Here is a 14,291-nt window from a genome sequence, read left to right as displayed (position 1 = left end):
CTGGGGCAGCCAAGCAGGCCGGGCAGCGGTGGCGGCGAGGGGCCAGGGCACAGTGTGCCAGCCTCCACCCTCCAGCTGTAGCGCTCCCTTGTGGGGGCAGGCACCCCCTAGGACACATTCCCCCAGGAGAGCTGACGGCCACAGCCCACTGCCAGCCCACTGCCAGCCCGGCCGTATGGCCCCTCTGCGTGCCCAGAGGGGGCCGGGGCGACAGGTCAGCAGGCAGGGCGCTTGCCTTGCAGGCGACCCACCAGAACTCGACCCCAGCACCACGGGCGGCCCTGGCGAGCCCTGCCGGGGGTGGTCCCCGGGAGCAGGGTCAGGATGTATCTCCGGTGTGGCCCCCCACAAACAGCAACAACAGACACAATCCAGACGGCCTCACTGGCGGGGGGGGGGGTGTTCAAAGTTCAGGGGTTGCCAAGAGACAGGACACACATTCTGGTCCTCTCGACCCCAGGGACACTGGCCGCCGGAGCGGAAGGCTGGACACTTGGGCTCCTGGCGGGGGGGCGGCCCTGAGTATCGAGTCACGTTCATCAGACACAGCGAGAGGCAGGCGAGGTGCCACAGACCTGCCCCTGGGCCGAGAGAGTGGACAGGGAGCCCGGAGAGCCCCTCTGGGGGGCGACAGGTGTGCCCAGGCCCGCTGTGACCCAGCACGCCGGCCTCTCCCTCCGGCCTCCGCCAGGCAGCCCCCCGGGCAGCGCCCAGACAGACACCCTCTCCTGTCGGACTCACGGGGCGAGAGCTGGCCGTGGCCTCGGGTGCGGGAGGACGCAGGGGGACAGGTCTCAGCTGGGCACAGGGCCCAACCGTCACCTGAGCCCGGGAACGGGGCCCCGGAGCGCACGGCCGGGGGAGCAGCCACCACGGAGACGCACCCGGAGTTCTGCCACGCGCGGCACCGGGCAGGTGGAGAGGGCCTGCCGGGAAGGGGTGCTGGCGGAGGAGGGAGTCCCTTCCCGGGACTCGGTACCCCCCTCAGGCCACAGCGTCACAAGGGCCTGGAGTCCGCCGGTCACACTCCCCCTGTCCCAGGCCGCCGTGTCCAGCCCCAGGCCGAGAGCTGGAGCTCCAGAGACGGGGGCTCACGAGTCCCAGGCCAGAGTTCAGCCCCTGGCTCTCCCCTGCACCCTGGCGGGGGCCGGCAGCTACAGCAGGGGGAGCTAAGCAGGGCCGGGGGGAGCGGCCAGGGCCTCACAGCGTCCACAGGACACCACCGCGCCAGCAGGGGCGAGGCGGGCCGGGAGGGTAGGTCCATAAAGCCTGACTCGCCCGCCGTCTGCTCATGCACAGGCAGGCGGGCCTTGGCGGAGGGGCCGACGGGCCGTTTCCAGGCCAGTGGCGTCCTCTCTGGCGGCCAGGGGGGCAGCGGCAGTCCCTCCCCGCACTGCGACCCCAGTGACCCCATGCCTCCCTGGACACACGCAGTGGAGACGAGCCCGCCCCACGGGAAGGAGAAGGCCGGCCTTTCGTTTCCAACAACTGGCAGGGCTTCGGTTATTTATTTTAGGGGGAGAGGGTCACACTTGGAGGTGCTCAGGGGACCGTACATAGTGCTGGGGAGCCGTGTGCGAGACGAGCGCTCTCGCCCCTACACCAGCCCCTCCCCCCAACACGGCTTCATTCACTGGAGCCCAGAGTTAGCTGTGGAGGACAAAGAACGAGGCCGAGGCCAGCAGAGCGACATTCCTCGACCCCCACCGGGAGGCCACACTGGCCACGAACAGCCCAGACTTCCTGCCTGGTCACTGTCTTGAATCCTCTGACCCCCGGTCACCGACACAATGAGCAGTGCCCGTGTGGTCCCTGCCGGCCCCTCACTCCCCTGCAACAGAACTGTGGCCACGTGCTGGCAAGGAAGCCTCGTCCCCACCCGCCCGCGCAGAGCCCTGGGGGCCCAAGTCTCTATGTCACACACAGGGGTTCTCCGGGGTGTCGGGTGCTGCAGGGCGGCGGGAGGAGAGAGCAGCCTCGTCCAGGGGCTGGAGAGCTGGGAGTCCGGGGTGGGGGTGGGGTGGTGGGGTGGGGTGTGTGTGAGTGTGTGTCCCCCCTCTAGTGTGTGTATATGTGTGTATGAGATCTGGGAGTGTGTTTGTATGTGTGTGTGTGTGTGTGTTCTGGGGGGGGTGGGGGGGTGTCCCCTCTAGTGTGTGTATATATGTGTATGAGATCTGGGAGTGTGTTTGTGTGTGTGTGTGTGTCCTCTACGGTGTGTGTGTGTGTCCCCTCTAGTGTGTGTGTGTGTGCGCGTGAGATCTGGGAGGGAGAGAGAGAGAGAGAGAGAGAGAGAGAGAGAGAGAGAGAGAGAGAGAGAGAGAGAGTGTGTGTGTGTGTGTGTGTGTGTGTGCGCGCGCGCAGACCTTTGCGGCAGAAGGGAAAGAGCATTCACTCTCTCAGAGAACAGCAGAACCCACGTCCACACGTACAGTATGTGCATCCCGCATCTGGGTCCCAGCACCCAGATACAGGCCCCGCGCTACAGACCCCCCAGGATAAGCCACCGTGAGCTGAGAGCACCGTCACCCCAAAGAGTCTGACCCAGGGAGGCACGGGGGACTGGGTAAGCGTCAGGGCCTCGGCCTCTGGGAGGCCTCGCCGGGGAGACGCCTGCGCCCCTCCCAAGGTCCCGAAGGTGGGTGTCGGGGTGGCCAGGCTGCAGACCCTCCCCTCCGCTCCGTCAGACCTGTCCTGCGGGCGAGGGCCCGGTCAGGGGCTTCTGACGCCGAGGGGCTCGGCCGGGGGACTGGCCTCGCTCCAACTCCTACAGCCAAGGGCCGGGCACAGCAGGGACGCCCACCTTGCCAGGAGCAGCCCCCGGCCCTCTGCCCTGCAGACAGTGGGCGCAGGCACCCGGGGCTCCTGCCTGCGCCCGAGCACAGTGACGGCGAGGTGCCACCGGTGGGGGAGGGGGTCCTCCCTCCTCGAGGCTCCGAGGACCCCAGAACGCACATTCCTCCCGCCATCTCCAACATGAGGCTCTCCAGATGCGGCCGGGAGGGGGCACCGGCCCCGGGGAGCGGGTGCGCGGGGCTGGGGTCATCCCTGGGCCGCTGGCCCCGACAGGAAGCAGGGGTGAGCTGGTTTCTCTCAACGCTGGAGAAGGGGCCACCCACCCAGGAGCCAGGACTCCCCCGGGGACACGGGGCTGGGGACCTGCCCTAGGCCGCCTCCTCGGGCGAATCCCCCACGAGGCCTGCCACTGCTGAACTGGGGGACAGAGCCGGCACCCAGGGGCCAAGCCGAGCACCGGGTCCTCTCTCGGGAACAGCCCCCACAGCCGGGCCTGGGGAAATCCCTCTGCCTGCTCGAGCAATCCTCCCGGAACCCCCTTCCTTTGACTGAGCCGTCCTACGCCCCATGTCCAGGCAGCTGCCCCAGAGGCGAGGAGAGGGTCCAGCGCCTTTCCTGCCAGCTACACCCTTGGGTCCGGCCCCTCGAGGGGCCCTAGATCTCTTCCTGGGGGTAGAACCTGGTAGTTCCGGATCCTGCACCTGCCCGTCACACCCAACGTCCCCGCACTTATAGACGGGGATGTCGAGACCCTGCTGTGTCCGAATCATGGGGACTTGCCTCCATGGCTGAGGCCACATGGACACGCAGAGGCCACAGCTGCCCCGAGTACAGAAGCCCCGTTCTCGGGCCCCCGGGAGACCAGGAGCTGCTGGGCGCCCGGGGTGAGGCGGCAGACAGCTGGGTGCCGGGGCCTGGCCGCACGAGGGGGCCGGCAGGGACTCCCAAAGAACGGAGGCCACCTGCCTGGTGAAGGACCTAGCAGGTGCCAGTCCCGTCTGTCCTTGTTTCTTTTGGTTTTGGGGCCACACCTCAGGGCTCGGGGTGCCACACGGGGTATTGGGGATCAAACCCGAGTTGGCTGCGTGCAAGGCAAATGCCCCCCCCACACACACCTGGACTATTGCTCTGGCCCCACTGTCCTTTTTTTCTTTTTTTTGGTCACACCTGGCAATGCACAGGGGTTACTCCTGGCTCTGCACTCAGGAATTACTCCTGGCAGTGCTCGGGGGACCATATGGGATGCTGGGAATCGAACCCGGGTTGGCCTCGTGCAAGGCAAAGGCCCTACCCACTCTGCTATCACTCCAGCCTTCCCGCCACTGTCTTTTGTCTGGGGGAGGGGGACCCCGCATCAAGCCCTTTGCAGGGTCACCCCCAGTGATCCTCAGGGGCCCCCGAGGCTGTACCTGGAGGTCTCAAGTACACACCAGGCGGGCACCCCGCCCCCTGCGCTCTGGCCCGGCCTCTTCTCATCCGTCTCCAGCCCACAGCTGTGGACACAGTGGAGCAGTTCCCATGTCACCGGTGCTGATGCTGGGGTGGCAGGGGTGGGGGGCAGAGACCACGGGCGGCCACCCGGGGCGGGAGCTCGGGTCCCCCGGCAGCAGCGGGGCAGACTCTGGGGAGCGAGTCCCTCTCCGGCCGCAGGCGGTCAGGCCGGTCGAGAAAGGCTCAGGAAGGCTGTACGCCAGCCAAGCCCGGGACTGCGCTCCCCGCCCGGACGCTAGCCAGCAGGGCTGACCGCGGGCACACCCAGGGTGACCACACGGGGCTCTGAGGGCTGCCTGCTGCACGGGGGCTCGCTAGCAGGGTGGGACGAGGCCCCAGGAGCCAGGCCCGGCTGCTGCACCCCTGGGTGCCCAGGGCGCGGTGGAGGGACGGACAGACCCAACCACAGAGGCTCGGACGGCTGGTCCACACAGGCCCAGGGCCAACAGGGTCCTCTCCGGGACAAGAAACGGCCCCTACGCCCAGGGAGACACCGTCAGCCTGTGGGTCTTCCCCGGGGCCCGCAGCCTGGCCGTGTGCCCGCGCCCAGCAGGGCAGATGGCGAATCCCGCAGCCTTGCCCAGGAGATGGCCGCCTCGCGCCCTCGCCCTGCTCAGAGGTCAGCCGGGCCCCTTCTGCACCCCTCACCACCCCCACACAGCGCCGACCAGGGCCCCAGGACCCGGAAGCCCGAGTCTGGGGGAGGGGGACCCCCGAATGCAAGCCCCTGCGCCGGCCATGCCACAAAGCCCTGGCCCTTAGCAAGCCTGACCCACGCGGGGCCAGGCCCAGGGCTTCCTGCGTCCACTCTCTCTCGGTTTCTAATCAGGGGTCACTCCCCGCTGTGGGACTCTCCCGGTGGTGCTGAGGGACCCTGATGCCAAGGCATGTGCCCCGGCCCCTCAAGGCATGCCCCAGTTCCTGCAGCCTTCACCGGGGGCTGCATCCCTGCGGACCCTCGCTCTGTCCCCTGCCCACCCCGAGGCCGTTTCCTCACCGGGGGTTCAGTCCTGAGCCCCACAACAGCAGGGGACCACAGGGAGAGAAGCCTCAGGGTGCACGCGGCAGGGGGCCGTGCCTGGACAGAAACGCGGGGGTCCTGCCAGCCAGCGTGGGCAGGAGAGGCTTGAGGGGGCAGCACGGGGCTGGGGGGCCAGACAGCTGGCCCGGCCGAGCAGCCCCGAGACTGTGTTCAGGCCCAGGAGAGCGGGTGACGCCCCTTAGGCCGTGGGTCCTGGGGTCTCGCTGACAGAGGAAACAGGGGTGGGGGTTCCGAGAGCCCTCAGGTCCTCCAAGGATGCCCACTCTACCCCCCCCCACCCCAATCTTGAAAGAGGGATGAGGCCTGGACAGGGTGGGGGAGGGTCCTCCCTGGAGGAAGGCAGAGTTGGGGGGGGGGCACACTGCCCTGGGCCTTGTCGGGCACAGCTGTGCTTCCCGAGGGGGAGGGGCAGTGGTGAGGGGGAGGGGCAGTGGCATGTGTGTGCGCGCACACATGCACACACAGAGCCCCCCGCCCCTCCCCCGTCAAGGCCGCAACTCTTTCTCCCTTTCCGGGAGGGAGGGGCCGCCTGGCACAGCAGGAGCAGGCTTTGTCCACCGTTGCTAGGAGCCCCGAGCCGGGCATCTGCCACAGGGCAGGGGGAGGCACCGGGCTGGCTGCGGGGCGGGCGGCACAGCCCGGCCTCTGCGGGGGTGCTGCTGGCAGGGAGAAGCCCGCGCCCGCCCCCTCTGTCTGGGGAGGTGGCGGGGGTCCAGCCGGGATCTCGCGAGTCCGAGTGGCCAGAGGAGCAGCCCGGGCCCGGAGAGGGGAGCCCGGGGCCCAGGGACGCCCCGCAGCTCCGAGCAGGGCTCCTGAGGCCCGGGCGGGGGCCCCGGGCTCGAAGGCAGCAGGCAGGGGAGCAGGTGCCGGGGGCAGCTGGAGGCCTGCCCCCCTCTAATCCTCCTCGGCGGGGAGCTGCCTTCTGTCAGCCCGCGGCAGACAGGACAGCAGGCCGGCGGGAGGAAGGCCGTCCCGGGGGGCCCCCCACGCCCGTGCTCACACTCGCACCCAGACCCTCCCTCGCCTGTGCTCGCGCCTGCGCCTGTACCCGTCCCTGCCCCCACCTCTGTGCTGCCCCCAGGACAAGGGGAGGCACCAGAGGCACCAGGTCCCGCTGGCCTTTGAGGACGGCCCTCCCCCAGCGACTCTTGGCCAGAGTGGCCTCGGTCCCCTTGTCCAGCGGGGGAAGGCCAGCCTCCTGGGCTACCTGAGCAGGGCCCAGAGGCCGAGGAGTGGAGGGACAGCCCCGGGGCTGCAGCTCGGATGCCACAGCCCACCCGCCTCCCGCCGCCCCAGGTCTGGGCCGTGCCGCGGGGTCTCAGGCGTCCCCGAGGAGCCCCCAGCACCACCAGCTACGGGCTAACCCCCAGCCGGTCTGCCCGAGTCTCCCCAAGGCCCCCGGGGCCCGGCCCTGCCACAGCCCTGCCCGCCCTCCCCGGCAAACGCCTCCAGCTCAGGCCTCGGCTCCAGTGTTAAGCCTCAGGAAGTGTCCCCAGGCCAGGCTGTCCGGCGCCCCCGGGGCTGGGGGACTGGGCAGTCACTGAGCCTACGGGATGAGCTGTGGTGACGGGGCTCTAGGTCCAGCCCCCCCCCGCCCTGTCCAGCAGGACCCCCCCGCACCAAGTCCTCCCTGGGGTATGCACCAAGGCAGCACACGGGGCCCTGTCCGGTCCTAGCGTCGGCCCGCTGGCCCCAGTCGTGCCACGCCACTGCGTCCCTGTCCCTCTGGTCACTGCAGAGGGCGGGAGATGGGCGGAGATCCCTCCCGCCCTGCTGTCCCCGTCCCGCTGTGCTTGGGTCCTCCCGGAAACACACTGCCGCCCCCTCGGGCGTGCAGCCCCCGGGCCCAGTCCCCTCCCTGACCGGGGCTCAGGGCAGCCCGGCCTGTGCTGGTCCTGCCCTGGCCTCCAGGGGGGCCATCACTTGAAGGCGGCTGGCATCCAGCAGCTCCACACGCCCTGGAGGGAGGTGCTGGGGCGGGGGCACGCCCTGCCACAGCTCCATGAGGAAATATCAGCAACCTCCCCACGCCAGCTCCCACAAGCCCCCACTGCTGCTTCAGGCCAGGCCCTGTCTCAGCCCAGGCAACACTGCCTCCAGGCAGCCTTCCCTGGTCTACTGGACAGGCAAGGGCTCACGACTTCCTGCTACACGGAGGGCTCCACCTGCTGGTTGCCCCCTGTGAACAGACTATGGTGCATTCCATCTGGCTTGAGGCCCAGCCCCCAGGCCTTTGCATCAGACGACCACCAAGACCACTAACCAGCTCCATCGCTGCCTGGGCTTCCCTCCCCTGCCCGAGAATGAGGGAGCAGAGGCAACACCCCCCCCCCCATCAGCAGACTCGGCTCATCTGTGTGTGCACCAGCCTCGAGGGGCTCAGAGCAGCCGGCACCAGGCAGCCCCCGGGGACCCCTCACTTCGGGGAAACCGCCCCAGACCATCTCGACAGCGCCCTTCTCTGAGGCAGGCCGGTGCCGAGAGGGGGCCTGGGGGCAGGAGCCAGTCGCCTGGGCTGGGGTTCCGCGTGTACCCCAGGCCGCCAGCAGGCCACGCGGCCTCTCAGAGGGGCAGAAAGTGAAACGCAAGCACGTGGCCGTCTGAAAGCCCCGCCGAGCTGAAACAATGATTGGAATTCGGAACAAAACAAGAACAGAAACAGCCCGTACTCCAGGCTCCGGCGGCCGTGACCCCTGCCCTCCCAGGAACCCTCGGTGACCAGTGCCTCCCTGGGAAGCGCCGTAAGGCCAGGAGCTGGGGCCCCACCCCGACCAGAGGGCTGCGCGGGGCCAGGCGGGGCTGGGCAGAGGTGCGGCCCCCTGCACTCAAGCTGCATGGAACCGAACACGCCGCCCCCTGAGGATGTAAATCCCATCTGGAGGCAAGGCCGAACATCCACGCCGGGAGGGCCTCCCGGGGCCATCTGGTCCAACACGCCCCGCCCACCCGGGGGGCGGGGGCTCTGGGAGCGAGTGCTGGGACACGCAGCTTCCACAGGGTCAGCCAGCACCGGTGACCGAGCAGGACCAGCACGAGCACCTTCAGGCCAGTTCCCTGGGTCCCTCTGGGGCCCACACCGGGCCCTCCCGGTGCCTGGCCAGGGCTCTGTCCCCACCCCGCCCCCCTTCCCCCCTCCCGAGAACATGAGCAACACAAATAAAGTCGGTTCCAACACGTCCCGGTCCCCTGCACACGCCAGCCCCAGGGAGGCCACATGCAGACAGACTTTTGACAAGGATCGCACAGACTCCTAACGGCCCTCCGAAGCCCTGCCGAGGCCTCCAGAGGCCCCGGGGGTCCCCAAAGGGGAGGTGTGGTCAGGGCGGGACCGCCAGTTTACAACTCACATCCAGGCGTGGCTCAGGCCACAGCACCCGGCCTCCCAGATGCTACGGAGGAGCAGTGAACAGCCCGGCCCCACCAGGTGGGCAGCGGGCCTGCAGGGCCCAGAGTGGCCAGGAGGTCTGAGCTACCTCTCCTTTCGCCTTTTGTGTTTGGGGGGCCACGCCCTGCAGTGTTCAGGGGTTACTTCAGGAATCACGCCTGGCGGTGCTTAGGGGACCGTATGGGACGCCGGGGATTGGACCTGGGTCGGCCGCACGCCAGCAAGGCAAGTGCCGTCCCCACTGTGCTACAGCTCTGGGCCTGAGCTGCTTTGTGAGGAGCTGGGAGGAGGGGGAGCGGCTCCCCAGCCCCCTACCCTAGCCGTGCCTGCTGCCCTGTGAACTCGGCGCCACCAGGGCGGGTCTGCAGAGACGGGCGAAGGCCAGCGTTCGCCCGGCCAGCGAGGGTAGACGTCTCGGTCCCCGCTGGCAGCTGTGCGCGCCCGGCCAGGCTGAGGCCACGTGGGGAAAGAAGTGGAATTGTGGGCGGCAGATAAGACCCTTGATACCATCTCTACTTCCCTGCTGGTAGCGGAGTGGCCGCTGGCAGGACACGCGGGGGGCACGGCCCACAATCAAGTTAATATTCGCGCTGGGAACAGCAGCCTCTGGTGCGGACACCCCCGGCCTCCTTCCAGGGGGAGACAGCACTCCCCTCCATGGCGGCCCTGCCCTGGCCCCCTCCAGCCCCGGGGGCCCCGCCGCTGAGCCACACCCCCGGAGGACCCGGAACTCAGCTCCCGTGGCGTGGGAGTGAGCCATGCCAGCGTGGAGCCCGACCCGGAGCGCCTCCGCCCACAGCAGCCGGGTAAGGACGGCGTCGGTCTGGGCCACCAGACGGCTGGCCTGGGGCCTCACCACCAGACAAGGCAGTAGCTCCTCAACCGACTGCGGCTGGCAGGGACCACCTCGGCCCCCAGCACGGCTCACGCCGGGCACCCAGGGCCAGCGAGCAGCCTTCTTGGGCACACACAGCAGAGACGTCCCTTTGCGAGGATCCTGCCGTGGTGGTGGCTGCCTCCGGGGAGAGGACAGCTGCGTCCTCTGCCGGGTCCACTGGCCAGGGCAGACCCGTAACATCCCCGGAACAAGTCGGGGGATGAAGGGGCCAGGGGCAGTGCCTCAGGGTGTGGGCGGGGCCCAGGGGGGAATGAGTGGACACCCACACAGGGTTCCAGGCACCTCTGAGGCTCGGCTTGGGGGGAGGCCCAGGACACAGGGAGAAGGGCCAGAATAACAGGGAGAGAAGGAGCCTCGGGAACTCTGGCCCCCGTGGGCCCGGGACCGAGCAAGCTGCAGTCCAGGAGCGGCCGCCTCTCCGCTTCGGAGGAAGCCCCTTCAGGGCCCCGGGCCCTGGCCCCTGCTGCTGGCCCTCCCGTCGGGCAGCCACGTGTAGCCCTGACCCGCTGGGTTCCCGGGAGTCGCCCGCCTCCGCAAGTACGAGGGTGGGGGGCGTCTCACTCAGCCGAGAGGTCGAGAGGTCCGCACCTGCCGAGTCCGCTCAGCCCCACCTGCGGGCCCTCTCCAGGGCGGCACCGTGCCCGCCCCCCAGCAAAGGTGAGAGGGGACATAGGGGCGACGCCAGCCCCCGTGACCCTGACAGAACCACACCCACAACGGGCTCTCAGCCCTCACGCGCTGCAGGGGGACACCGCACCGTTCAGGCCCACTCTCGAAAAGAGCCGAAAAGCCAGCTGGAGGGCAGGGGCAGGGAGGCGGGGGCCCCGGGACAGGGTGGGTGGGTGGGGTCCGGTCCGCACGGCCCGCCCTGCCCCAGCGTTCACGGTTCAGGCAACACAGCGGCAGCACGGCACAACAGAGAGCAAAACTGCCCCCAGACGGCTGTGAGGGGAAGACCCCACGGACGCCCAGGGAAGGGACAGCGGGGCCAGGGCGGGCAGCATCGCCCCGGCCTCTGTGAGGGGGAAGGGCCGAGCCCGCAGGAGCAACTGCATTTAGACCATGGTAAACCGGAGCGGCCTCCTCCGCTCAGCCTCCCGCCCGCCGGGGCCTGGCCTGCAGGGGTGTGGTACCGGGGGCGGCGCACGGGGCCCCAGCACGTACCTGAAAGAAACCGGGTGGGATGGGGCCCCCTGGCATCCCGTCGTTGGGGGGAATGTTGCCAAGCACGGGGCTCGGGGCCGCGGCTGCGCTCTGTGGAGAGAAAGGAGCAGAGTCAGGGACGCCCCGGCCTCCACGGCCACCCGAGACCCCCACACTCCAAGGTCGCTCTCCGGGGCCCGTCTCCTGGCAGGACTGGGGAGGAAACTCAGAGCCGCCCTCTCCTTACGGCTAACGGTTTGTGTGTGTGTGTGTGTGTGTGTGTGTGTGTGTGTGTGTGTGTGTGTGTGTGTGTGTGTGTGTGTGTGTGTGTGTTGGAGGGGAGGGAGGACGGTGGTTAGGGCACGAGCTGAAGAGCACCAGACAGCTGCCCCGCTGGGGGCCTGGCCCCGGGGGGCTCCATGGAGGCGGCGAGGTGGGCCCGCCGAGGGGCCAGGACGCGTCTCCCGCACGGCTGTTCTGCCGTTTGCCTGGTGCATCTGCCCTGACAAAGGCCCCCCGGGGGCAGGCAGATGCAGCGCGCCCCAGCCTGCCCCTGCCAGGCAATCTGCGTCCCGCCTGGCATGCGGCCACATGTCTGTGCCGGGACCCCGTGAGTGTGTACACCCCCCGACACACACACACACACACACACACACACACACACACACACACACACACACACACACACACACACACACACACACACACACACACACACACACACACACACACACACACACACACACACCCCCCCCCCAGGTGTGGCCCTGAGCCGGGAACCAAGGCTCTGGTTCCCAATCCCGGCGGCAGGACCTGAGGCAAGGGGTGAGTCCATGGACAGAACCACCCGAACGCTGGGGGGAGGGCGGCGGGTACCCAGCAAAAGCGGGGGTCAGGGCCGGAGGGACGGTACAGCAGGGAGGGCACTCGCTGGCCTGGGTTCGATACAGTCCCGTGAGCCCTGCCAGGAGTGATTCCTGAGTGCAGGGCCAGGAGTGACCCTGCGCGCCACCAGGTGTGGCCCACACCCCCCCCACCAAGTAAGCGGGGAATGTGGTGCTGCCGGCGGGACATGAGCCGGTTCTGGAGGGCAGGGGGGACCCACACCTCGCCCACGGCGCCCACTGGCCAAGGCCACACCCCGGCCTGGTCATCTCCCAGGCCGTTTAGAACAGCAAACGCCCTGAATCTGCAAGCCAGGAGAGGCCGAGGAGAGCACTGGCCCCCTGAGAAGAACGGATGGGGGCGGGGCGGGGAGTCCCCGGCAGAGACGTGAGAGAGGCTCCGCGGGCAGACCCAATTCTGCAACGTCCTACTACAGCGCACATCAGGCTGGCCGGCGCAGACAGCCCAGGCCCCGTGCCCCCACGCCAAGGGGAGGGGCCGCCCCCGCTGGCAACGCCCCTCCTGCAGGCAGCCAGAGACGAAGTTTTTCCGGCTGGCCGGCTGCCTTGGCATCGAGTAGGTGAGAACGACACACACAGCTCTCTCTCTCTCTCTCTCTCTCTCTCTCTCTCTCTCTCTCTCTCTCTCTCTCTCTCGTTGTTTCACTAAACCGGTCTACACAGAACACTCGCATTCTTCAAGTAGCACTGTCGCAGCACTGCCATCCCGTTGCTCATCGATTTGCTGAGTGGGCACCAGTAACGTCTCCACTGTGAGACTTGTTACTGTTTCTGGCATATCGAATATGCCACGGGTAGCTTGCCAGGCTCTGCCGTGCGGGCGGGATACTCTCGGTAGCTAGCCAGGCTCTCCGAGAGGGGCGGAGGAATCGAACCCAGGTCGGCCACATGCAAGGCAAACGTTCTATCCGCTGTGCTGTCACTCTTCAAGTACTTCGGTAAAAACACCACAAACTTACTTCAGTTATAAAATAATGAATTTCCTACTTAAGTAGTCGGCGGCCTCGGTCTGCCCCTTCCCCTGGCCGTGTGGCATGAATAGAGTAAGACGGTTGCCAAAGGCGAACATTTGCAAAAGGGAGGCGGTACAGTGGTTAGCGACACACCCGGGTCCAATGCCTGGCACCCCAGGGCCCCCTGGGCAGTGCCGGGGTGTGGCCCTGTCACCCACCGCGGAGGGCCTGAGAGTATCGCAGCCCGGGACCGCCTGAGCAGCATCTGGAAGGGGGCCCCCCAAAAGAATTTCCACAGAGGTGTGGTCTGTGATAAATCCCCAAGCTGTCTCTCTGGCCCCTCACAGTGGGAGTCCACACTGGGTTCATCCGCACCCTCAGCTTCCGTTTCCTTTTTTAGCTGAGGTGCCTTGAGACGCAGTTACAAAGTTGCTCACGATAGGGTTTCAGTCCCTCCAGCAGCGCACATTTCCCAGCACGGAGGCCCGTTTCCCTCCGGCCAACAACAACCCCTCCCCAACCACTCTGCATCCCTCTCCCTCTCCCCCCCTGCCAGCCCTCTCCGCTGGCCCCCTCCCTCATTTTTTTTTTCTTTCTGGGTCACACCCAGCGATGCTCAGGGGTTACTCCTGGCTCTGCACTCAGGAATTACTCCTGGTGGTGCTTGGGGGACCATATGGGATGCCAGGGATCGAACCCAGGTTGGCCGAGTGCAAGGCAAAGGCCTTCCTTACCCGCTGTGCTATCGCTCCGGCCCCTGGCCCCCTCAGTTCTTTAAGAATCTCTTTCTTGTGCATCTACTCCTCCCTCCAAACTTGTAACCACTGTCAGGAAGACCCCGGGCGGGGGCGGGGGCGGGGCCGGTCGGCAGAGTGCGTGCCCTGCATGGACGAGCCGGGCCAGGTGCCCGGACACCACACGCCCCCGCCCCTCCCACCACCTCCCTGCCACCCATCTACTTCTGTCTCTAAACAAACTACGAAGCAAGACGAGGAGAACGGACTCTTCAGAACACAGGCATAGCCCGCCTGGGCCGGGCCGGGCCTGGTTGCTCACTCAGTCGAGGTCAGGGCCGGCGGCCAGGCACGGCGGGAAGGTCAGGACCATAAGGAGGGGTGGGAGCAGGCGGCAACCCTCAGAAAACCAAACCCCACCCCGGCACCGACTAGCTGGTTGGATGTGTGTGCACACACGCATGTGCCTGTGTGCTGGGGGCTGGGGGTGTGGTGTGTGTGTGTGCACATGCGCGCACACACATGCATGTCTGTGTATGTTGGAGGCTGTGTCTGTGTCCATGTTCGGGCTGTGTGTATGTGTGTGTGTGTGCACATGCATGTCTGTTCTGTGTGTGGGAAGTTGGTGTGCCTGTGCCTCAGGTTGGGGCTGTGTGTGTCCATGTTTGAGTCCGCTCAGCCCCACCTGCGGCCCCTCTCCAGGGCGGCACCGTGCCCACCCCCATGTCCCCTCTCACCTTTGCTCCCTCTCCCTCTCCCCTCTCCCCCTCCCCCCTTCTCTCCACATCCCCAGCCCCTCTTGCCAACGCCGACCCACACACACGGGCAAGGACTCCAAAAGCAGAATCCACCGGTCACGCAGTTTGGTCTGACAACTTCTGCCTTTTGAAAAACAAAGTTAAAATTCTTTTCTAAATAGAAAACAGGCCTTGCTTTGGGGGCTG

The 14,291-nt window shown here is 67.5% G+C and overlaps 1 protein-coding gene across 2 annotated transcripts in view; it reads right to left on the bottom strand.

The window, feature by feature from the left end:
- Positions 1 to 14,291, bottom strand: part of SSBP3 (single stranded DNA binding protein 3) — a 119,793-nt gene that overhangs the window by 17,044 nt on the left and 88,458 nt on the right. For both annotated transcript variants that reach the window (XM_055137722.1, XM_055137723.1), the window contains exon 5: positions 10,777 to 10,866. In XM_055137722.1, coding sequence (XP_054993697.1) covers positions 10,777 to 10,866 — 90 coding nt within the window. The remainder of the gene's footprint in view (positions 1 to 10,776; positions 10,867 to 14,291) is intronic.

This window comes from Sorex araneus, chromosome 5, assembly GCF_027595985.1.
Source record: "Sorex araneus isolate mSorAra2 chromosome 5, mSorAra2.pri, whole genome shotgun sequence".
Taxonomy (NCBI): domain Eukaryota; kingdom Metazoa; phylum Chordata; class Mammalia; order Eulipotyphla; family Soricidae; genus Sorex; species Sorex araneus.
This window is presented reverse-complemented; position numbering and strand designations above follow the sequence as displayed.